This window comes from Carassius auratus, unplaced genomic scaffold, assembly GCF_003368295.1.
Source record: "Carassius auratus strain Wakin unplaced genomic scaffold, ASM336829v1 scaf_tig00214714_1_2670353, whole genome shotgun sequence".
NCBI lineage: Eukaryota > Metazoa > Chordata > Actinopteri > Cypriniformes > Cyprinidae > Carassius > Carassius auratus.
In genome coordinates, this window is record NW_020527778.1 from 315,001 (window position 1) to 338,813 (window position 23,813).

The following is a 23,813-nucleotide window of genomic DNA, read 5'->3' on the forward strand; positions in this document are numbered from 1 at the left end:
GTCTCTTGCAGCAAAAAGATCGGTGTCTAACTTTTAAGACTAGTTTTAGCAGTTTATGCCACTGACCACAGCAGCAGGTGTCCTGCATCGTCTTCATGGGAAAACCAAAGCCACTATACTTCTCAAGTTGATTAATCAAAGTATATTGTTTTGTATTGTTTTTTGCTCAATGTTATGTTCAAATGTGAAAAACAACAACATAAATATGCACTCATTTGCATAAAGTGAATGCTAGGTTTCATTGTGTTGAAATTATTTTTTTACAGCGGGGATTTTGGAGGATCTTTAATTTTTATGGCTCTGTTTGTCGTGTGATATTTTATTGTTTTGTAAAGCATATTGGCAGGGGCGGATCTACAGGGGTGGCATAGGGTGGCAAATGACACCCTAAAAGAAAGCCTTGCCACCCCTGCTGCAACGAATTAAAGGTTATGGACAATTTGAAAATTTACGAGCGCGAATTCTTCCCTGATTCGTGAACCCGCGAACTGATTCAAATGATTTGCGATCCCCATAACTGACTCAAATGATTCGCGAACCCGCTACGAACTCCCGAACTGATTCAAATGATTCGCGATCCCCAAACTGACTCAAATGATTCGCGAACCCGCTTTGAACTCCCTAACTGACTCAAATGATTCGCGAACCCGCTACGAACTCCCGAACTGATTCAAATGATTCGCGATCCCCATAACTGACTCAAATGATTCGCGAACCCGCTAGGAACCATAGACAGTAAAAGAAATGGACACAGCGACCCCATTGGAACTCAATTGAGACAAATGAAGCCCAGTTTTAGCGTTTTTTAGCACTTCCGTTTCTGACGCGCAGACTCAAACGAAGCTTGACGACGTCAGCAACCTGTCTGACAGATGTAAATCTTCTAGTAGCAGTGCGTGCAAACTGCCATCGTTAATCTTGCAGAGACGGCGAGCTTGAGCAGGGAGTTCTTTGGCATGAGTGAGCAGGAGTAAGTAATCTGATTAATTATTTTGTATAGTATTTTAAAATGTAACGACAGTATGCCATATTAAGTTAATTGCCTGCGAGCTTCTCCTCCTGTCTGTACGGTAATGCGACAGAGAGCCGAGTGGTTATGACGCAATCGTTAGCCTATTTTTTACAAAAACTGTTTATACGGGGCCATAATGTAACATAGAAGGTAATGGAGCCCTTTATACATTGTCGTGTATCTTTAGAAATAAATAATGGACAAACAGAGTCTTTAAACGCCTCAGATGTAAAGTTATTCGCTGCCAAAGTGACGCCAAAATGAATGGGAGTCAATGGGAATGCTAACGCAAGTGAAGTTCTGCTAAAAGATGGCAGCCCCCACCCGACTTCAACTTCCGGTCGAGTTCCTTGCCCCTTGCTAGGAACTCCCGAACTGATTCAAATTATTCGCGGTCCCGCTCCGAACTCCCGAACTAATTTAAATGATTTGCGATCCCCAAACTGACTCAAATGATTCGCGAACCCGCTCCTAACTCGCGAACTGACTCAATGATTCGCGATCCCGCTCCGAACTCCCAAACGGACTCATTCGGGATCTCGCTACGAACTCCCGAACTGATTCAAATGATTTGCGATCCCCAAACTGACTCAAATGAATCGCGGTCCCACTCCGAACTCCCAAACTGACTCAATCTGCCTAGGGCACCAACTCCCAGAGGGGGCACCATCCCAGTTGCTCCAAAAAAAATAAAAATAAACTTCCTCCATTCTCCCATCCGCGCTCGCGACCGCTCGCACCTCATGTTTGCAGCTGCTGAATGTTCATAATTGATTGATGAATCCAATCCAGCAAAGAGAAAGAAAACTAAAAGTAAAAAAAAAAATACAGAGAAAGTTGGCTTGACGTCGGACGTTGGACGGGTCTCAAATTTAGGGACCATCTCTAAAGTTCTCTAAAGCCAAATACAAACAAACTATTTATGTACATGTTATTACAAATGCCATGTTATTGCTACTGTTACACTTACAGGACGATCAAATCCTTGTTTAGGCTACTGACCAAACATTTAATTTAAATATTCACTAAATCTTTCATTTTTGGACACCTTTTTGCTATAGATGACAGCCTTTATCATTTCTTCAACAAAAAACATGCATATCACAACCCTTACAAAAATAAACCATGATTTTATCATAGTAAAACTGCTTAATTTCTTTTTGCATGATTTCTGAATCATTGAGACTATAAAATAAATTAGAGTCATAATAAAGTTACGAGAGCTACAATTGTGATTTGTAAATAATGCAATTTATTCATTAAGTTTTTTATTTGATTAAAGTTATTTTTTTCACCCCTATAGTAGGTGTTTTTTCCATCATCATATTTGAGGAAGGGGGGCACAACAATACAATCCTGCTTATGGGCACACATTTGGCCAGCAGTGGCCCTGAAGGTGTTGTTATACACATCTCTGGGAATATGTGCGCTACTACACACACACACACACACACACACACACACACTGAAGCACGCGTGGTGTTTTCAGCTCTTCACTATATTGATGCATGATGTAGGCTACACATGTGCACGTCAGCACGCTATGAGAGGATTTCACCATTTCATTTGATAAAACTATCATCATTCACTTGTATCGTATTCACAGACTGACAGAAACGACAATGTCTTTACGACAACCTGTCAAAATAAAATCTCGGTATGACTTATATATAGAAATATAGCACTATTGCACAGTAGAGTATGTTATACTTCAAGTAGGCCTAATAGCTAATAATAATAGTTTATTAATAAACACAGAAACTCTGTATACAACTCACCAAAAAAAAAAAAAAAAAAAGTTTGGTCTAACTCGAAGAAATTATGTACGAAATTGCACAGTAAAATATAGCCTACTTTAAAAAAGATATACTAAAACATTTTAAAGGAATATCACACAAGTTTTCATAGAAGTTTTAATTTAAACTTGCCAAAACAATAACATATTTTTCAAAAACAATTTCTAAAAGTACATTTGTATTTGCACCTATAATGTTTATTTGTTTATTATTATTGTCAGCTAATAAAACCTATGCTTCAGGGACCATATTCATATAACATCTAAGGCTAAATGTAGCTCTTGACTGGTTGAGTTAGATGATGATTAACACTAAACAGTAGAAAATCAGTCATTGGCTGTTAAAATCTTGTGTTTCTTATAATAAATTGACATATTGATAACATTAAACCTTACTGTATGCATTAGTGAGTGTGGTGGTGCTTATGGGGTATGGTCACTTATTCCTATTATGAACTGTTTCAAATGCAAGACATTGATTGCATAAGATTTAGTTTGTAAATGATAGCCTGTGTCCTTTTGTAGTGTGCACATATATTTATCATCAAACTGTGATAACTGTGACTAAATTCAGTATATATACTTCTGCCATATGTTGCCACCCCTCAAAAATCCGTCCCCTTCTCGCCACCCCATCAATATTTTTCTAGATCCGCCCCTGCACATTGGTCAGCTTGTCTGTATAAATGGAGCTATATAAATACATTTTGACTTGACTTGACTTTATCACCCCATGAATCAGAAAATACTGTCGACAGCCAGAATATTTTCTTTCAGGCAAATTATTTGTGAACAAACACTTACTTTCAGAATGTAGTTAAATTTTATAAAACACAGAAATCTAACTGAAACTGGTGTACTGGTGCTTGATAAATGGAGATTTCTTACTACTTTTTGCAGGACAAAAACAAAATAGCTCTGAGAAAACAGTGATAAATATATGCATTGAAATTGAAACATACAGATGCATATTAAATGTAATAAAATCAACACTTAAATGTGTATTTGGGATGTTTTCTATCCACTAGTCTGAAAGAAGACAAATAATGGACGAAGAATAGACTGTGTCTGAAATAAAAATAAAAACACTGTTTGAGTCTGCAGTGGGAAAACAACAACAACAACAACAACAACTATTTACTAAATGAATCAGGTTTGTCATTTAACCTTCCTCGAAAGTTTGGGCTGTTGTTGAAGTCTTCGTAAGTCCAGACAGATCACACACACACACACACACACACACACACACACACACACATTGTTGAATAATGCAGAACTTTCTGCATTATTGAATGCTGAACTATTAGCTGCATTAATTTAATTAGTGCAACTCAGGGCAGTTCTTGAAGAATATATTTGCCCCTACATAGATTTGGTTTGAAAGACATCATGTGTTGAGATGAGTGACAGACATGTATGATGGGCATTTCACACAGCAAACCCACATATGCACTTACATAACTGTGATCATCAAGAGTTAAGGGCAGAAACCATGTTTGTATTTGTGCTCTGTATCCTCAGCTGACTGCTGGATTCATTATTCACTGCTAAGCAGCACAAACACTTCGTTCTTCAGTTCAGCACAGTGACTAACAGCCATTCAAACAGACTCATAATAAAAATAGTCATCCTCTATTCACCATGAGTCATTAATACAACATTTGCATATTGTCATGAGGGGGATTCGAGTTCAATAAAGGACAAAAAGCAAAAGGATCATGTATGTTTAAAGGAACGCTTTTTTTGAGCCAAGTGAATTTTGAATGGAACTAAAAAAAAATAATAATAATAATAATAATTAAGTTGCACGACTAGTAGACAGCTACAGCTTTACAGCTAACTCTGGTACAGGGCTTGAACTGTGCACGGTCCCTGTCAAATAAACTAATAAAATAAATAAAGTGCTGTGACATTTAATATTTTTATTTTCACAGAAGATCAAAATGTCAAAAGTCTCTCTTTTTTTATACAACAAAACTAGATAATTACTATTGGTTTGTTACAAAAACATTATAAAAGACAAAATTAAACCTTCCCACAAAAATTTCAAGGTCAGTCCGGGTAAATTAAAAACTGAGACAGGGTTATTATTGCAGACTAATACCATTAAAAAATAACAAATCTTTATTTGAAATAAAATAAATAGTAACTGAAATAAATACAAAAATTATTTTAGCATTTTTTAGTGTTTAAATGTAAATAATAAAATAACAAACTCAATAAAAAACCATATAAAGGTAAAAAAATTAATGTATTAAAAAGACAAAAATGACCAAAAATTTTAAATCTTAACTAAAACTATAAAAGTATACGAATTATATGATATTGTAATAACCCTGGACTGAAATGAAAAAAAAAAACAAAGAACTCCTTTGTAAAACTGAACAGTGACTGCCCTCTGCTGGCCACGACAAAAATTACTTCTTAAACGCAACATCCTGCACATTACAATATACTTTGTTTATATATATATATACACACACACACACACACACACACACAATCAAGTATGGGGCTTATGGTTGCATAAACTGATTACCTCTTGGCTAACTGCTAGTTGGTTGAACTAGTTAATAAGACATAGTTTTAAACAATGTCTGTTTCCCACATAACACATGTGCATACGTCTACAAGATGTCTGTTAAAGATCACTTTATCTGGAAAGCATCGGCTGTGTACAAACATCTGTCAGACTTCTTTAAGATGTCAGTTTAACATTCTTTCTAAATCATAAACATCTTAAAGACATCATCTTCTAAAAATCCTGATAATTTACTCACCCCATGTCATTCAAGATCCATATCCTTCTTTCTTCAGTAGCAAAGAAATTAAGGTTTTTGAGGAAAACATTCCAGGATTTTTCACCATATAATGGACTTCAATTAGAATTCTCAATTATAGCACTCTTGTGCATTTGGGGTTAAAAAGCATACGAGTAATATTAAAGGATATTACATTTTCTTTTTAAAAAGACAATGTATCACTGGATTTTTGCTTCAAAAACATTTTTTATTATTACAAATATATCACATTCACGCATAACAACATAAAAATAATCCTACACATGTAAGTAGGTGTAGACATACCACTTATAGATAGATATAAAGATTTTTTTTTCCTCTATGCAGACCGATAAAACCAATTATTTACAAAGCCAAAAACTAATATTATTATACAGTGAGTTTTCTTTGTTGTGTGTTCAACACTTTCTGAATTCTAGAGCAGAAGGAATAATGAACCACGTTTCGAACACAGAAATCGTGCTTCCTGATCATGCAAAAAGCAGTATAAAATAACACGACGAAATTATTCAAATGTCCCACGTTCAGATGGAAATACAGGACAAAACAAGCTCACTATCAGTAGCCAAACAAATGCTTTGTGATGCAACACCCACAGCAGAGACCACGTTTGGTTGCTTTATATAATTTTGCACGTCAGAAGCAACACAAAAGCGATTAAAACAGCAATTAGATTCTCCTCAAGTAAATGAGTCACGTTACCCAGCTTACACAAACCACATTTCATCTCAAAGATACAGTACTAGAAAGCTGAAAAAGTGTTATCACGTACACGACTTATTTACAATATCATTGGCAAAATAACATCTCTCGGTGTCAATAATTAATAATCATAAAAATGTCACCAGCACTCCTATGAAGACACAACAGCAGCCATTCAGAAGATACTCAAATGAGAAACACACACACACACACACACACACACACACACACACACGCACGACTGAGTGTGTTCATACTGTGATGATGAGGTACAGCTTCAGGACCGAAAAACACCAAAAACATGAGGTTCGTCAGAGCTGAAGATTGGCAAAAATGGTCCGTGTCAACATTGAAACGTCACAAACAATATTAAAACAAAAAAGTTCTTAACCCCTGCTTCATCTATCAACCGAGAAGATCTAAATAAAGTCAATAAAAGAGCAAGCACACAAAACCAGAAGAAAGAAAGAGTGTGAGGCGTGTTAGATCTTTCTAGAGTCTTTAGCTTCGAACAGCTTCATCCTCTCCTGAACCGTCAGTCCCTCCTTCAAACTCTGAAAAAGAACGAGAGAAAGATGAGGTGAAGGAGAAATGTGCCATTTTCATATTTAAATATAAATAAGACTTCAGTACTGAATACACTGCTCAGTTTCAATCAAGTCACCTGTAACTGTGCCACATTCAAACATTATTTTAAAACAGGATATATCATATATAATATATTTATATATATTTCATGCAAAATAAACACAAGAAATAGGTTCTCTGCTGTATATAAATAGCCTAAATAAAATTGAAATTAATAAATAAATAAAAAATAAATAACAAAAATCTAATTGATTTAATAAAATTTTTATATATGGCTTCATGTTACATTACATAAAAAAAATGATAAAATAAAATCAATTAAGGCTGTATATTGCATTGCAGAACTACGCCTCCAAAAAGTGGTTTCCTCAAGCCTTTAGTGTGTCACTAAAAATGACCATTAAAAATGAGTTAACTTTATTGCAATCTGCTTTTATGACTTCCCATGATCGTGTTTCACACAAGGCAGTTTCTTAGAAAAGTTCAGACCGAACTTTGATTCAATCAGCTTTAAACTTCACTTCTGTGTGGTTCACATCGTTTCCGTGTATGGGAACATAACGATCATTATAGGGGCATTCTGGGAGTTTTAAACCAAAGCCTGTTTCTATATTCACTCATTCTAGCTCCATTTCTTTCTCTCATCTTGTAATTCACCGGCTGTTGTTCCTTCATCGTGCAACAAAACACCAGCAAAAGATGTTCACATGAGCTCGCTGCACTGACTAAACACACACACACTTTGTTTTTCATTTTCATCACACACGAACAACTTCATATAAATGCAGTTTAAAAGCAAATGTTCATTTACAAACAATTAATGTCTAAACAGGGCTATTTGAACACCACAACACAAATCTCACACACACACAGAGCAAGAAACCCCCACATAAAAACAGTCCGAACACATAACATTGAGATAAATGTGATCTGTGCTTATGTGTCTGACTCCCAGATCGGGTGAAGTTGCAGGTGATTTTCAAACTCATGCAGGATTCAAAGACAAATACGAGTTTACTAAATACTGCATTACAGTATGTAATGTATACCGCCTCTCATTTTAAATACAGCATTTAAAACAGTAGGCATTATTTTTATGCTAAACCTTTCAAACTGTATTGTTGAACTCGGTGCACATGAGTGGCATTGAGTTATCTTGTGCATTATTTTATTATATTGTGAAAAAATGTCAAATCAGAGATGTTGAAATGGAAAGTCAAGCACAGTATGATGTGCAATACGCTCCATGTTCCATGCAAACACAGTCCTACTCTCACAAAGAGCGATGTCTGCTTCACCTGTAGGACCTGATGGGGTCACGATGGGGTCACAGCGGTCAGCAACCCCCCGCCAACCCCTCCCTCTCTACCTGACAGGACAGCACACACACATGTGAGGACACACACACACACACACACACGTGTACAGTGTCCCATAATTTACACATGTAAATACTAGGGCTGTCACTTTAAAAAATATATATAACGTTTTTTATAAATTTGCTAACATTTACCATCATCTCAAAAAAATATAAAACAAAATAAATAAAATACAATAATTTTGTCTGGCATGAACAGACTGACAAACTGTTTTGTTTGTAGTGGATCAATAATCTGAAAATAAGAAAATATAAATGGACTTTTTGTAGTTTCTATCAATGCGTTACTCATCAACCACATATCATTTTTTATTATTTTTATCGACTGACAGCCCTAATAAACACAAGTATATCTTTCCCAAACACTTCAACATAACATTAAACGATCGCACAATCCACAGGAATATCCATACTCTACTCTCAATGGCTGATAAGTGTATATTTATGACACATTTTGACCTCTCACCTTTGACCTGACCCCACGTATCTGTCTGGATTTTTCTATCTTCAGGAAATCTGGGTTACTCTTCGACTTCATGATGTCTGCAAAGAACACAAATACACAGACCAAGTGAAATGTTTAGTTTTTGTACACACTCTCAGTATAATAAATTAGGAGATGTTTGGCAACTGAAATGATCGAATATGAAATTAGATTAACACTGATTTTGTATTTTGGATGCATGGAAATAGTGCTTTTTTGTGCACTATGGAAGAAACAAAGTCATGCTGACAATATGAGGGTGGTTAAATAATAATAATGACAGAATTGGCATTTTTGCATGAATCGTTCCTTTAAATGTCTCACCGTATCCAGCAGTAACGCCACTTCCTTCAGCGTCTAATTCACCAAGAGCTTCTGTAGCGGACAGAAGTTTCTCCCTCAGCTTGTTAATGTCACAGTCCGCTTTAGCTTTGACGATACTCAGCTCTGTGTAAATGTCCTTGTACTTATCCGAAGCATACTTCTTATCCTGAAACACACAGGTGAACGACATCTTAAGTCCAGAGAGCGGTTAAACAGAGACATGTACATACATGCGTCTAAATGTGTGTGCATATTACTCTCAGTGCCGACTGTAGCTCGTCTTTGAGAGAGTTTATTTCCTGTTTGAGGTACTGGATCTCCGACTCCTTCACTCGCAGCAAAACCTGCAGCAAAACAAGGTTTAATAGATGTTGTGCATGACAGCGGATGGAAATTCAGATGACAGGGTTGGTGCTGTACCTCCAGCTCATAGATGTCTTTGCCTTGTGTCGGAGAGGAAGCGGATTTGTCTTCACGGATGCATGAGTGCATTCTGGTGATCTCTTCATTCAGACGGTGATTTAGTTCCTGTCAATATGATGGTGGGGAACTTAATTAGCTTATATTGTTCTTAAGACAATTTTTTTTTGTGCACTGGTCAATTGTGAGAGTTTGCCTTTCACTAGCGGAAAGAAAACATCCAAAATGCATATTTATTACACTTTATTTCTGTTAGTGTTTCAATACATTAAAGGCTGTTTTTATTCAAATTACTTCTTCCATCAATATTCAAGTTTCTACTGAAGAGGTTTGTTAATATATAATTCACCCAATTTTATAAAACATGTTATTCCTAAAAACCCCTCTGTGGCAAACTTCAACTCTATTTTCAACAAAATGAAACATTTTGAACTTTGCTTTATCCTATGTTCAGATTTCAGTTCTGGAAATGTATGCAAATTTGTGCATATCATTTGCATAATATTACACTTCTTTTTTTATCCTATTCACGTCAGGTGTCTTGCTTTAAATTTAGATTGACAGCCCCTGGAAAATTATGTATTATTATTTATATAAACTTTGTATTTATAATAAGACTACATTTTAGTCTCTTTATCAAGCTGTTCCTCTTGTTTTGAATAAGTTCATGCTGACCTGGTTGTGTATGTGCAGTTTCTGGTTCTCTCGCTGGCACTGTCCCAGTGCCTGTCTCTCAGCTTCCAGCGCTTGAGACAAATGTGCGTTTTCTAAACACTTCTGAGAATACTGCTCAGACAAAACCTCCAGCTCACGATAGATAGACTGCAACTCTTCTCTACATGGGCAAAATGAAAAAATACACACGTCAAAACTTCCATTCGCTTGGTAAAAGCATAATGAATAGAAGCACATCTTCCTTTGGCATCTTACTCATACTGTCTGCGCAGCTCCTGAACGTCTGCGCTCACACCGCTCATCTGTGATCGCTGCGTCTTCCCCAGTTCCTCGCGATGAGCGTTTTTCATGGCTTCAATTGCTGTACACAAAATAACCTACTGTGATGCTTCAATTCCAATGCATTAAACTTGTGCAGATGCATTTATTAGAGAGCTAGATATTATGTTGCATTATACATGACACACTTAAAGTGGCGTTCACACTGACAGCAATTTTCAGTGACAAACAAACCATAAGCAATTCCATTCCAAATTCGTAGTATTATATATACAGTGATGCATTTATTACCAGCAATCGTGGCGTTTGTTTCCTCCTCCAGCAGTCTTTCTTTATCCTCCAGAAGTTTCTGTATCTCTCGCTGATGTTGTCTTTGGATGTCCTCGATCACCTTCTGATGCGTCTCCTCCATCGCTGCAAATCCACGCTCGCATGTCGTCTGCATTCCACATAAAACATCAGATTGCATACGCAGACAAACACCAAGCATCTCTAATCCATAAGGCTCTCTACTAGGGCTGGGTATCTGCAATTGATTCCCTGAATTGATTTGGATTCACATTCAGTTAATTATGTCTTAGTGCATTACTAAAACATTGATGGTGGATAAAGTGAATACTTTACTCAGCAAAGCTCATTTTTTCACTATATTACCGTATTTTCCGGACTATAAGTCACACTTTTTTTCATAGTTTATCTTGTCCTGCGACTTATAGTCAGGTGCCACTTATTTATCAAAATTAATTTGACATGAACCAAGAGAAATTAACTAAGACACATGAACCAATAGAAAACATTACCGTCTCCAGCCGCCAGCGGGCGCTCTATGCTGCTCAACACTCCTGTAGCCTACACTGAAAAGCATAGAGCGCCCTCTTGCGGCTGTAGACGGAAATGTTTTCTCTTGGTTCTTAATAAATGCGACTTATAGTCCAGTGTGACTTACCGTATTTTTCGGACTATAAGTCACACTTTTTTTCATAGTTTGGCTGGTCCTGTGACTTATAGTCAGGTGCGACTTTTTTATCAAAATTAATTTTGACATGAACCGAGAGAAATGAACCAAGAGAAATAAACCAATAGAAAACATTACCGTCTACAGCCACGAGAGGGCGCTCTATACTGCTCTGTGCTCCTGTAGTCTACACTGAAGACATAGAGCGCCCTCTCGTGGCTGTAGACAGTAATGTTTTCTCTTGGTTCTTGGTTCAAAATAAATGCGACTTATAGTCCGAAAAATGCGGTATATATGTCATCGTGACGTATTTTTTGACTGATGCGACTTATACTCAGGTGCGAATTATAGTCCAAAAATACGGTAGTCAATTTTAGAGTCTGTTAATGCATTCACTGAAAAGGAAATTATTTTAATAAATATAATCCAATTGTAAAAATAAAGAAATTATTCAGAAAACCAATATTTACCCAAGCCCTGGTGTTCACATATTTAAACATTTGCTCATGCGATGAGAGATGAAACACGAATGAGTGAAAGGAAAGCAGCTTGATAGAAAGGGGTTAAAACTAGAGATAATTCATGCATTCAAACTCTCACACTAACACAATGCTAACACTCTAAAAACACAAGGTGTTTTTGGACAGAGGAAGTCCTCATTGAGCACAGTATAGTTATTTGTAATAGGTTTGTTTGTAATTATGGTCGTGTAAATTAGTTTTGTGTGCTCAAGACTCCCAATGCTGCTAATGTGCACTACAGCATAGGGGAAGAGGGGAAAGCATCATGGTTATGAGGCTACAGGGTTGCAGTGGTCATCTAAGCATTATTTTAAAAAATCCAAGAAGCATAAAACACTTCATATATATATACAGTCCATATATACATATAATAAATAACAGGAAAGATTTTCACTCAAGACTTTCTGAAACTTGTATAAACATAAGAAATACTCCCAAAACGATCACCTAACACCACTGCAACCCAAAGCAACAGCAACAAACTACTGAGGGTCCTACAAACATGGTGCCATGGTGGTGAATGGGTGTGACTTTCAATTTGAAAAGTGAAAGGTTAAACCTTTAGGCTGTCCAAGTCTCGCTGGTATTTCTCCTTCAGGCTGGTCAGATCTCCATCCAGTGGTTTCTGATCCAGCTCCTCCCTCATGCTGCTCAACTGCATTTCTAGCTCCCGGATTCGGAGGAGTGACTCCCTGCACGGTACCTGATCAGTTCCATCCCCTTCCTCAATTGGACATCCGTCGGCCTCATCTTTGTTCTCCACTTGTTTGTTTCTCTCCTCCGGTGAGCAGATGGTCTGGCTGTAGCATTTCTGTAGCTTGCGGAGCTGTTCTCTGTTGGTGTGTTCTAGTTCCTGGAGCTTACCCTGAAATTCCTGCTCAAGTTTTCGGACTTGCTCCTTGTACCTCAACTCAGCATCTTCAATTTCTTGCAGCAGGGTCTCCAGTTGGCGTTGGCTTTTGGCGGCACACTCCATTAGTTCGAGCTCTCTGGTTATCTGCTCCTGCTCGGCTCTTCCCATCTCATCTGAATGCCTGCTCTTGAGCTCTTCTTTCTCCATGTGAAATGCTTCTTCCAGCTGGGTTAAGTTCTGCCGTTGCTCCTGGAGCTCCCTGAGCTTATAGGATAGTTCCGCTCGAAGCATGTCATTCTCCTCCTGCAAGGAACTGATAGTGCCAGTGTAGCTAAGATGTTCTTTCTCCAAGCAGCTCTGGTAGTGCCTTTGGATGGCTGCAACACTGTCAGCATGTTCCTGGACGAGCGCTGCCATGTTGCGGCTAGTCTCCTGGCAGAGAGTAAGTTCCCTTTTATGACCTGCTCGCAATTTGCAAGCAACATATGCGACCTGCGCCTGCATCAAAGCCTCTCGCATGCAAACGGCACTGGAGTCATTGCTCCACAAGCTCATCCGGATGGCATCCGCAAGTCCAGAAAGTGAATCCGTTTTTCCTTCCTCACAGATCCTCTCAATTTCCTGAGAGAGACCGCGGAGGGCTTTTGATTGCTTTTTGAGCTCTGCGATGAGATTTTCCCTGCTCGTTTGCAAATGCGATTCCGATTCTGCACTATGGGATAGCATGCCACCTGCTAAATGTATGCGGACAATCTCTTCTGCTAAACTCTGAGCTTCCTCAATCTCAATCTGGTCCATATAGGGGACAAGTTCAGGAGGGGCGATGTCAGCAAGATGATCAGTATTACTTTGGGTCATGCTCTCAATGTGAGCACGCTTTGATGCGTTTACAGCATCTTTCAGAGCAATGTCCCTTTGTTTCAAGGTCTCGTTCGCCTGGAGCAGGTCCTTTTGAAGCTCGCTGAATTCTTCCTGGAAATTCATGGTTATATTCTGAAGCGAATAGGCAAGCTCAGCACTAATGCAGGCATTCTTGATGACATCCTGTGAAAAAGCACTATTTGATAGCTTACTCGTCTCAAGCTTGTTCAAGAACATGGTCTCCAGCGTAAGTTTTCTTGTAAGTACATCTGCATAAACAACTGAGAGACAGCCGTCGCTGTTCTTCTTGATGTTTTCTGCATCCCTGTGAATGGAGTTCAGGGCTGAAATAATATCAGATTTCAGGTCTTGCAGAGAGAACCCCATCTTTTCCAGAACCTCAGCCTCAAAGGTTAACGTTTTGGCAAACTGCTTTATAGTTTCCTTCACTGATTGCACATCTGGTGCAAAGATCTGACATGCTTCATAGAATGAGCTGTCCTTCCTCAGGTACATGGTGGCACAAACCAGCCATTTCTCTACTTCTGCAAGGGTACAAATGAGAGATTCATCAGAAATGGTCTCTTTCAGATTGCTGAGTATTTCTCGGACTCTTTCTGTGCAAGACTCTACCAATGCCAATGCCTTCTTATATTCATCACTGTCCTGCTCACCAAAAGTCTTGTAAAGGAATTTCTGACTTGGTTCATCCATTGGCAATTCTTCACAGGTTTTAGTCGTGCAGTCCTCCAAGGTAGCTCTGGTGCTCAGGTGTTCCTGCATCGATGAAAGATCGGGCTGATCCCGTATCTTTTCTGTGAGGTGCCTGAGCTTCTCCTCTGTGGCCAATAGCTTGGTTTCCAGAGCATGTATAATGGAGATGAACTTTTCTGGATCTCTGGACTGCTGGAATGAACTGTCTCTGACTACGCTGCTATCTTGGGTCAGGCTCAGATCTTGCGAGGGAACCAAAGATGTATTTTCTGTCTGAAACTTGTCTGCTCCCTGGGACCGGTAATAGGATTGGCACTGAATGGTGGAAAACCGAATCCTCTGGTGTTTTACAAAGGACATTTCCATCTCGGAGCTGCTTCTTGCAAGCAGAAGTTGGGAGGTACTTGAGGATGAGGAAATATCATGTTGTATCTCTTTCAAACCATCAAGCAGGTCTTCCTGCGAGCGACAACGTCGCATCCTGAGGTCTGCATAACCGAGCTGCAGGGCGTTGAGGTGTTGCTCCAGCTCAGCAATCCGATCCTCTGCAACCACCAGTTTTGCCTGAAGCTCCTGTTCCGCTTTACGGGACTCTACCAGTCCTGGATAGTCCTGCTCCATTTTAGAAAGAAGTTCCTCTTTCTGGTGCAAGCAAAGTTCTGTTTCTTCTAGACTACTGCCTAAGGCAGCCATCTTGATGAGGGCCTCGCTCAAGTCCTGCTCCTTCTGTCTGATTATCTGCTCGTACATTTCCTTTGTCTGCTTCACCTCCTCTTCCTTCTCTCGTAGCACATGACTTATCCTAGCAAATTCCTCAGAGACACGCTCATACGAGCTCTCCAGAGAGTGATAGTCAGTTTCCACCGTCGTTAAACATGCCTGTTGCTTTCCTACTTCTCGGTCAGTCTCTGTGATCTGATTGAGGAGTTCCTGACAGCGGCACGTAAGCTGGTCACGTTCCTCCTCAAGCCTCTTCACACTCTCCCGCAGCATTTCCACAATATCCGTCTGCGCCTCCAACTCCTGCTGATGGCGATGAACTTCCTCTCTGAGTCCTACAGTTTCCATCCCACCGCTCCCTCTCAGCAGTGCCTCCACTTGTTCTTGCGCCTCTTGCAATTGCTCTTCTATTTCACGGCTCCTCTCTTCGGATTCCACTAATCTCCGGGTCAATCCCTGACGCTCCCGCTCATGTTTCTCCTCAAGGCTTCGCTGCTCTTTCCTTTCCCGCTCCTCTCTCATAGTTTGAGCTTCCTCCATGGAAATCAGTCGTCCAGTGGTCTCAGCGAGTCTCTCCTGTAGTCTCTGCATCTCTTTGTGCTGGTCCCTCTGCAAAGCTTGCTGCTGCTCGAGCTTTCTCAGTTTCTGGTTCTTCTCTAGCAAACTAGCCTCGACTTGCTGAAGACGGTCCTCGCTCTCTCGCAGCTGTGACCGCAACGTTGCCTCATTTCGGCTCCATTCTTCCTCACGTTCTTGACAGCGAACCCGCTCAATTTTTAACTCGCTACGCATTCGTGCCACAGCCTCCTCGCTCGCTACAATCTCTGCCATGGCAGCCGTTAGCTTTTCCTCCAAGGCTTCGATTTCTGCCTCATGGTATCCTATTATATCTTTCGCTTCGCTGTAGCTACGCCGCAAGCTGCTAACTTGATGTCTGGACTTATTCTGCTTCCGTTGTTGGGACTCCAGCTCAGACTTTAGATTCTGGTTCAGCTTACTGAGTCGCTGCCATGGTGCTCGGTGAACCGAAGCAGACGCTGCATCAGACGAAGTCTTTGCAGTGGTTGTGTCACTCTTTAAGAGATTAAGAGCAAAGTGCAATTAGTAACAGGAAGTCTCCTCATTTATGGCCATGCACATGATGCTCAACATCTTTTGGGCTGTGGCTGGAAACCCGGGAGCATTTGAAAGGGAACATTTTAACTTCAGAGTTAAATTTCTGAAGTTACATACTTACTCAAGCTTTCCGCTGTGCTTTTTCAAGATGACATCAGAGATGGAGAGAATGGTGCTCAAAAATGAAAGAAAAATGTGAACTAAAAGGAAAACAAGTGATCTAAAGAGGCTGTGCAACTACAGAATGCAGAGATGAAATGCTGAACTTTGTGTTGATGGATAATATATATAGAACTGTACAGAAAAAAACACAACAAGAGAAAATAAAAAGAAGGAAGAAACAAAAGGAGTAACACTACACCAGATTATTATTATTACAGCAACTACAGAAATAAGAAGAACAGGAATGGTACCACCATGCAAATCATGCCAAAAAAATAATGACTAGAGATGACACTGATACAAAAAGTAGAAAAGCACAGCTGAAAGCTTGTCAGATGTGTACATTTGATATCTTCAGCGAACCTGTGGTTTGGTTACAAGATTTTTAACCAAAACCCAGTCAAAGCCCAGGGAAAGAAAGACATTGCAGGTCAGTTAGAACAACTCATGCTAATAGTTTCATTAACACCCCAAAATAATATTAAACAAACACTAAAACTACAGAATATTTTGATCGCTGTATCTTTTCTGAACAGCTCCAGTTGATCTGTTTGGGTACCTGCAGTACGTATCCTTCCCTGGCGTTCTGCTCTCTCCCACGCGAATCCTGAAGTTGCTCCTGTAAGATGCTGTTCTGCTGCTGAAGTCTTGCCAGATCCCTTTGTGCCTGACCTAACTGGAGGAAAGCAAAAAGATCTGAATGTAAAAATCATATAATGTTCAGAACTGATTTGAACGAAAACGAAAACTTAAAAAGTCTGCACATACACATACCATGAGGCAAGAAATCTATACTGATGTTTCTTACCTCTTTTTCCAGAGCAGTACCCAGCTCTTGTGGAAGGACTCTTTCTCCAGCAGGTACATTTGAGCTGGTAGGGATCGGTACCTGCTTTTCCTCTCTGAGGGGCGTTGTTTCTACCTGATGCCACCTCTGCTCAATTTCCACTTGGACGTCAGAGTTTCTGCGGGCTGCGCTTTGACTGTCGGCATCTTGTGCGTCTCTGGCATTGCCTACATCCATTCTCACCTGTTCCTGTGGCACCTTATGAGGAAGCTTTGATGGGGGCTCTGCTACCATCATTGCATTGACTCCACCTTCTGTAGGTGCCATCTCATTGTGGTGCATATATTCCTGCACGACTTCTTCATCTCGCAGTGGCAACTCGTCAGTTTGGCTGGTGATAGTAATCGAGGATGGCGTCTGATGAGAAGAGTTGCTAGAGATGGGAGAGGAGGCGGAGGAGGGAGAAGATGAGATAATGACAGAAGTATCTGCCCTCTTTATTGAGGGTGGTCCGCTCTCGTTTTCCTGTCCTGGGCGGAACTCGGACCAGTCGAAGGTTTTAGACCGTCCCTCCCGCTTGTTGACTCGGCTCTTACGATGATCGGAAGGAGGTGCAGAGTACGTGATATCCTCAGAGCTGTTAGAGAGTTGTGAAGAGTTAAAAGGAGGCTGGATGTTGCTTTGCTCCAGATTTGAGCTGGTTTGCTCTTCTGGAAGGGAACTGTGAGATGAGAAGATACTGAATCAATATACAAAGTATCTGAAGTATTAGTGGTGTTTGCTAAGGCAAGCATCTACCTCAATATGTGTTTTATAACAAAGAATAGTGGCATATGGCATTGTGGGGAAATCTGAATTATTCCTTATTTGTGGCATAATTGTACAAAAATGTGTTGTGAAATGTGATACAGCTCTTTGAAAACACATACGCAAACTCCTGAAGACAGGATGGTTTGATTAATGGTTATTAGGGTGAGGAAAACCATCTGGTCACTGCATGGCATACAATAACTCTTAAGCACATTGGTAAACATTCATGTATGCCTAAAAATGGGGCATTGACGCAATGCTATTTTTTCATCTCCTTTCAAAGAAGGAGGTGGTGTAACATCACGAGGGATGGAGAGACACTGGCGAGTTGTGATCATCAAAATGTGCTGTTCCAGCCTAACATATTACAACATTTCAGTTGGATGATTTTATTATTGGATCTTTTTTATTACTTTTGGCCTAAAATAAAAAGTATCATCCAAAAATAGATGACTGACAACCAAATTCTGCTTTACAGAAACACGCAAATAAATGTAATGCAATTAAACCATCTAAAAAAAATTTAAGTCCAAAACATAAACACCACTATCATAAATTATCTGGCCACACAAAAACAAAGCAGGGGTGTAACAACTCCAAAATAACCAAGCATACATTGCGAAGGCTCTTTTACTCCATTTTATCTCTATAATTGTAATAAAACATGCCAAATTCTCAGCTTCATTATAAACACAGCAAACTGGCAAAAAAACAGGAATTACTGCCAAAACAGACAGAAGCCAGAACATCATGAAAGCGCATCTGACATAACAGCACAGCGGACACACACACACACACACACACAGGTTAGAATAAGAACTGGAAATGCCAACCTGGGCATAAGAACTGAAAGTTTCAGAGACACGTTTTTCCTGTGGCCGGAGCAGGACAAACAGAATAAAACAAATTACACAGGTAAGTTAGGAACAGAGGATAAAATAAACAATTTCTACAAACAAAAACAGCGGAGTTTGAAGAAAAAGTTAAATGCAAATAAAATGTATGAGATTTAGGACAGAACAAAAATTAGTTAATAGGATAGGAAAAATGAAAGTTGATGTACTCAAATGCTTTATGGTAAGCATGTGCTCTGTTTATGTTTATGGCACTAGTTTCAGTACAGACAGACACGCACAGCTTTGGCTGTCAATAGAGGTGCAGAAATGACACACTTTACCTTTATAATAAAGAGTATTCTAATGAATTCACTTCAAAGTCATGGGTCAAAGACAAAAAAGGGTTTAAGCATAAAAACAATAAGAGTAATACTGCTTTAAATTGTTGTTTACCCCCAAAGAATTTAAAGTTTACCGTTTAATATAATAGCATTTTTTTTTTCAGAGCGAAAAATAAACATACACTTTTCCCTGATTAACAGAAGACACCCACTAAAATGTAATTCAGTGTAACAATATCGTCAGGCATATTTACAACAAAAATCAGTATATGACATATTAAAAGACTAATTACTATCACCCCACATACTAGGTGTAATTTTCTTTCTTTTTTTTCACTGTCCTAGGTTTTGCCCATTTGTTGCCCTCAAGAAGTGTTTACTAATTTAAAACAATAAAATTTAATATCCTCCCTTAATTTTTAATATATATATATTTCAATATGTACAAGTCAGAAAAAGCATGTAGTTTGAATCTTTACATAAATATTGTGACAATTTAACATTATTTTTATTCACTAAAAACGTTTTTGAAACCCTAAAAGTAGACACTTTAGTTACAGTTAATATGCTTTCTATGCACATAAAATCCCTTTTGTAAATTAATTTTAATGTGGACATCTTAACGTCTTTGTGACCCATAAATATTTGATGTTCTCTCCCTGTTTTGTCCTTTTCAAACTAAACATGAGGTTGAAGCTCACCGTGTGACATCAGGAGCGACAGTGGGCCGCATGTTCTTCAGAATGGCCTGAATCCAGTTTCGACGTATCCCAGAAGTCATAGCAGACAGTGTGAATGCCCCTTCCTTACTCTGAGAGGAAGACGAGGACATGAATGCGGAGTCGAATGATCAGATCAGTCAATGAATGCATGGCACTGTGATAAATATTCATGTTCGATTCTGATATTGCAGGAAATATTAATCAGATTTTTAATCAGTTAAAATACTTCTACAGGCCTAGAAATCACAATTTGATATATAATTCCACACGCTATGACCGTGTGACATTAAAGAAACTAATAAAAGCCTGTCACAGTCCTACATCGGTTATTCAGAAACAATATTATTCCACAAGATATGGTCTTATCACAAACTTGAATAAAAGTGACGTAGATTTGAAGTGAAAACTAAGATCAGACGGGAAGAGGAGCTTCAGACCTGAGTTTAGCTTTCTCTATCCAAGGCTGAAGTTATATTTACAGTTGTTATTCATTTCTTGACACTGACGCCTCGCTGTTCGTCTGTACACAGAGACGGCCAACGCTTTCTGCTATTTCTGACATCTCTAATATAACTTTAAAAACAGCACCGGGAACCTACAGTTATTCGCCACCTAGATGAACAAGAACATCTCAACGGCTTTATTAATAAATCACAGGAGCAAAGGTTTATAAATGTAAACTAAAGCTCATTAAAGCAGCATTTATTTAATCAAAAATACAGAAAAAAACTGTAATATTATGACAATAAAATGTAATTTATTCCAGTCTTTATTCCAATTTACTCCAGTCTTCAGAAGTCATTCTAATTTGCTGATTTATTATCAATGTTGGAAAATATTTTTGGAACCTGTGATACTTTTTCTGGATTTCTTTGAAGAATAAAAAGTTAAAAAGAACAGCATTTATCCAAAATGAAGTCTTTACTAACAATTTAAGTTTTTACTATCAATTATTATCAATTTAATGCATCATTGTAGAATAAAAAAAGATACATTTCTTAAAAAAAAAAAAAAAAAAAGAGAGAGAGAATTTTATTTTTTTACTGACCCCAGACTTTTGAACGGTAGTGTATTGGTACAAAATATTTTTAATTTAAAACCCCTTAACTGTCACTCACATTTTTGAATATTGACTTTTGTAGTGCACAATCCAAACATACATTTTTATAATTCATGAATTCAAATATTTTGTAACATGATATTGATGTACCATTTACATGGTAATGCAATGTCTGATTTTAAAATGGGTTTTAAAGGATGATTTTTGAGATTTTAAGTTTTCAGTCGATATATAACTTCTCATGATTTCTAAAATGTGATAGAGAAAAAGGCAACAAAGAAGTCTTTTTTTTTTTAACAAATGTCAAAACTCCAGTTATAATTTAGATTTTTGAGGGTGCACTCTTGTCATAAATTAATCGATTACTTTTCCTACATTGTTTTTAACAAAAAATATTGGTAAAATATATATTTGGGAGTCTTAGACCTTTCAAACGATATATAGTTTAGATTAGATTAGATTTAATTGTAATCTAGTGAAGTAAATGTAGGCGTCCCACAGAGCGGACGGGTGACAGTTAACCTTAAATAAATGCTGTTTGTTTTAACTTGCAAAAAAATTACAAAACTTTTGTTTAAAAGTTACAGGTTCCAAAAAAAGACAAACAACAACAACAACAAAAAACAATAGGCAGCACTGTTTCCAACATTGATAATAAATTATCATATTATTCTGATCTCTGAAGATCATGTGACACTGAAGACTGGAGGAATGATGCTGAAAATACTGCTGTGCATCACAGAAATAAAATACAGTTTAAAGCATGTTAAAACTGAAAACTGATATTTTAAACTGCACTAATATTTCACAAAATTCCTTTTTTTTTTCTTTCTTCAAAATAATTAAATCAAATAAATGCACAAAAAAAAAAAAAACATAAAAAAATCTTACTGATCCCAAACTTTTGGACAGCAGTGTATGTCTGTGACATCTTTCTTGTACATTTTCTCATCGACCAGATGAAAGTTTGAGTCAAATCTCTTATTTGCAAAGTAAAAACCCCTAATCTCAAATATGAATTTTAGAGCACTATTGTTGCTCGACTTAAAACAATTAATTAAAAAGATAAAAAATGATCACTATCTGAAAAATCTCTCAAACTTGATATTATGAAAAACACATATTTGCCATAAAAAATACATCTATTTCCCCCACTGTGAAGTCAAAAGCGTATTAGACGAGCGTCTGATGTAGGGTGATATTTCGGAGGGAAGTGATGATGTCACAGCTGCTGACAGATCAGGTGACATTAGTGATGAAACAATGCTTTATGCGTCAGGGTTCAGCTAACATCACCACAGCTTTATTTAGGTAAGAAAACATACCACTGTAAACCTTCCAGACATATCTGTGTAGCATCAATACCTCCAGAGCGCAGGGATGGCGGTTAGGGTTAGCTAAAATAGTCCTGTCTGTTACCCTGATGTAGTTTTGGTATTGACATCTACTATACATTTCTGCTATATATTTATGTAATGTGCTGTATAAGAAATAATAAAACTCACGAGTACTTGGAAGCCATAGTTCCTCTGAACTGGGAACTCGGTCACATCGTAGCACGAGGAAAGATCGATCTCTCCGTCCAGATCAGATGCCTGAGGAATGAGCCACGAGGGACATTGTTAAACAGTCATATGATTAAGAAATGGGTTTAAACGCTGAAGAAAACACGTACTTCCTCAGCGATGGAGTCGCGGTAGAACCTCAGGCTCTGATCGGTCAGAACAAACCAGTGTTTCTTCCACTGAGAGACAAGAGCAGAACAAACCTTTTAAATAAAGTCCTTATTAAAAATACAAAGATCACTGAAACACTGCTCTCGGTTTAGACTCACCAGTCCATCTTCGTACAGTTTGGTCATCCATCCTTTCTTAAAGTTCAGCAGGTCTGGCTGAAAAGAGATGAGAATAAAACATGAATAGACTAGCAGTATTAACAAGGAACAGAAAAAACAAACACAGTGCTGCAATACGTGTTTTAGAGCATCGACGGTTTGTTTCAAATAAATAAAAAATTCTGTGTTTTTAAAATTTGATTTTAATTAAACCCTGTTTGATGCTTATTCATTTCAATGCAATAATTCTAAATGTAAAAAATGTTTCATGAATGAGTCTTGCACCATATTTTTCTGGTTTTTAATTACATTTTTCATTTTAAATACAGCTTGTAGTCTGTTTATTCGTTTTTTTTTCACATACCTAAAGAGAAAATGAATGGCATATATATTTCCTGAACCCAGACCAATCAGAAAAAATAAATCATATTATGCCATATTTTGTTAATACGATTTTTGTTCACAATTCATTACAGTTCAAATTCTTGCTTTTAAAAAGGTTTTAAACAACTTTACATGCAATTATCCACATATAAACACTTCTGAATAACAAATATAATAATGTAACTAATTAATTAAATATGCTAAAAATAAATACAGCAAAACTAAAATAGAAAAAAAGAACAACATTGTATATTCAAGAGAGAGCATGCATTCAAAGTTCTCTAAAGCTCTGCATCATAAACCACCAGCAAACACAGTCAGACGGCTAAAATAATACAAACCCTCTGTCATCTAATGCAGATCTGCTCAGGGCCGTTTGCATGTTAGGTTCACGGTACCTTAACCTTGCTGAGTTTCATCTGTGACCTGTTCTTCACACGCTTCTGACTCACATGCCGTCTTTCTGTGTGTATGAACATGAATGTGTGTTCTCATGTGTGTGTGTGTGTGTCGGTGTCTCTGGTCCTAACACTCGAGCGAATGCTATTTATAATCAGTGTGGTGAAGTGGTTCTAGGTTGGGTTTGCATGAACGAAGTACTAACAGCTGAAACACACAGACGATCTTAGACAGCCGTGCAGTGCAGTCCCTTTATTAATAATCATGCTGCGTTCTTAAG

At 38.1% G+C, this 23,813-nt stretch overlaps 1 protein-coding gene across 4 annotated transcripts in view; it reads right to left on the bottom strand.

The window, feature by feature from the left end:
- Positions 1 to 5,795: 5,795 nt before the first annotated feature.
- LOC113092655 (trichohyalin-like) overlaps positions 5,796 to 23,813 on the bottom strand; it is a 38,399-nt gene continuing 20,381 nt past the window's right edge. For 3 of the 4 annotated variants that reach the window (XM_026258332.1, XM_026258333.1, XM_026258330.1), the window contains 16 exons: positions 22,751 to 22,807; positions 22,592 to 22,660; positions 22,422 to 22,511; positions 19,836 to 19,945; positions 18,791 to 18,829; positions 17,169 to 17,868; positions 16,920 to 17,036; positions 12,494 to 16,156; positions 10,750 to 10,897; positions 10,435 to 10,540; positions 10,180 to 10,339; positions 9,505 to 9,612; positions 9,342 to 9,428; positions 9,085 to 9,250; positions 8,743 to 8,819; positions 5,796 to 6,864 (listed from right to left, as the gene is read on the bottom strand). In XM_026258332.1, coding sequence (XP_026114117.1) covers positions 6,793 to 6,864; positions 8,743 to 8,819; positions 9,085 to 9,250; positions 9,342 to 9,428; positions 9,505 to 9,612; positions 10,180 to 10,339; positions 10,435 to 10,540; positions 10,750 to 10,897; positions 12,494 to 16,156; positions 16,920 to 17,036; positions 17,169 to 17,868; positions 18,791 to 18,829; positions 19,836 to 19,945; positions 22,422 to 22,511; positions 22,592 to 22,660; positions 22,751 to 22,807 — 5,769 coding nt within the window. In that variant the 3' untranslated portion in view covers positions 5,796 to 6,792. The remainder of the gene's footprint in view (positions 6,865 to 8,742; positions 8,820 to 9,084; positions 9,251 to 9,341; positions 9,429 to 9,504; positions 9,613 to 10,179; positions 10,340 to 10,434; positions 10,541 to 10,749; positions 10,898 to 12,493; positions 16,157 to 16,919; positions 17,037 to 17,168; positions 17,869 to 18,790; positions 18,830 to 19,835; positions 19,946 to 22,421; positions 22,512 to 22,591; positions 22,661 to 22,750; positions 22,808 to 23,813) is intronic. The other variant, XM_026258331.1, reaches the window with a different exon arrangement.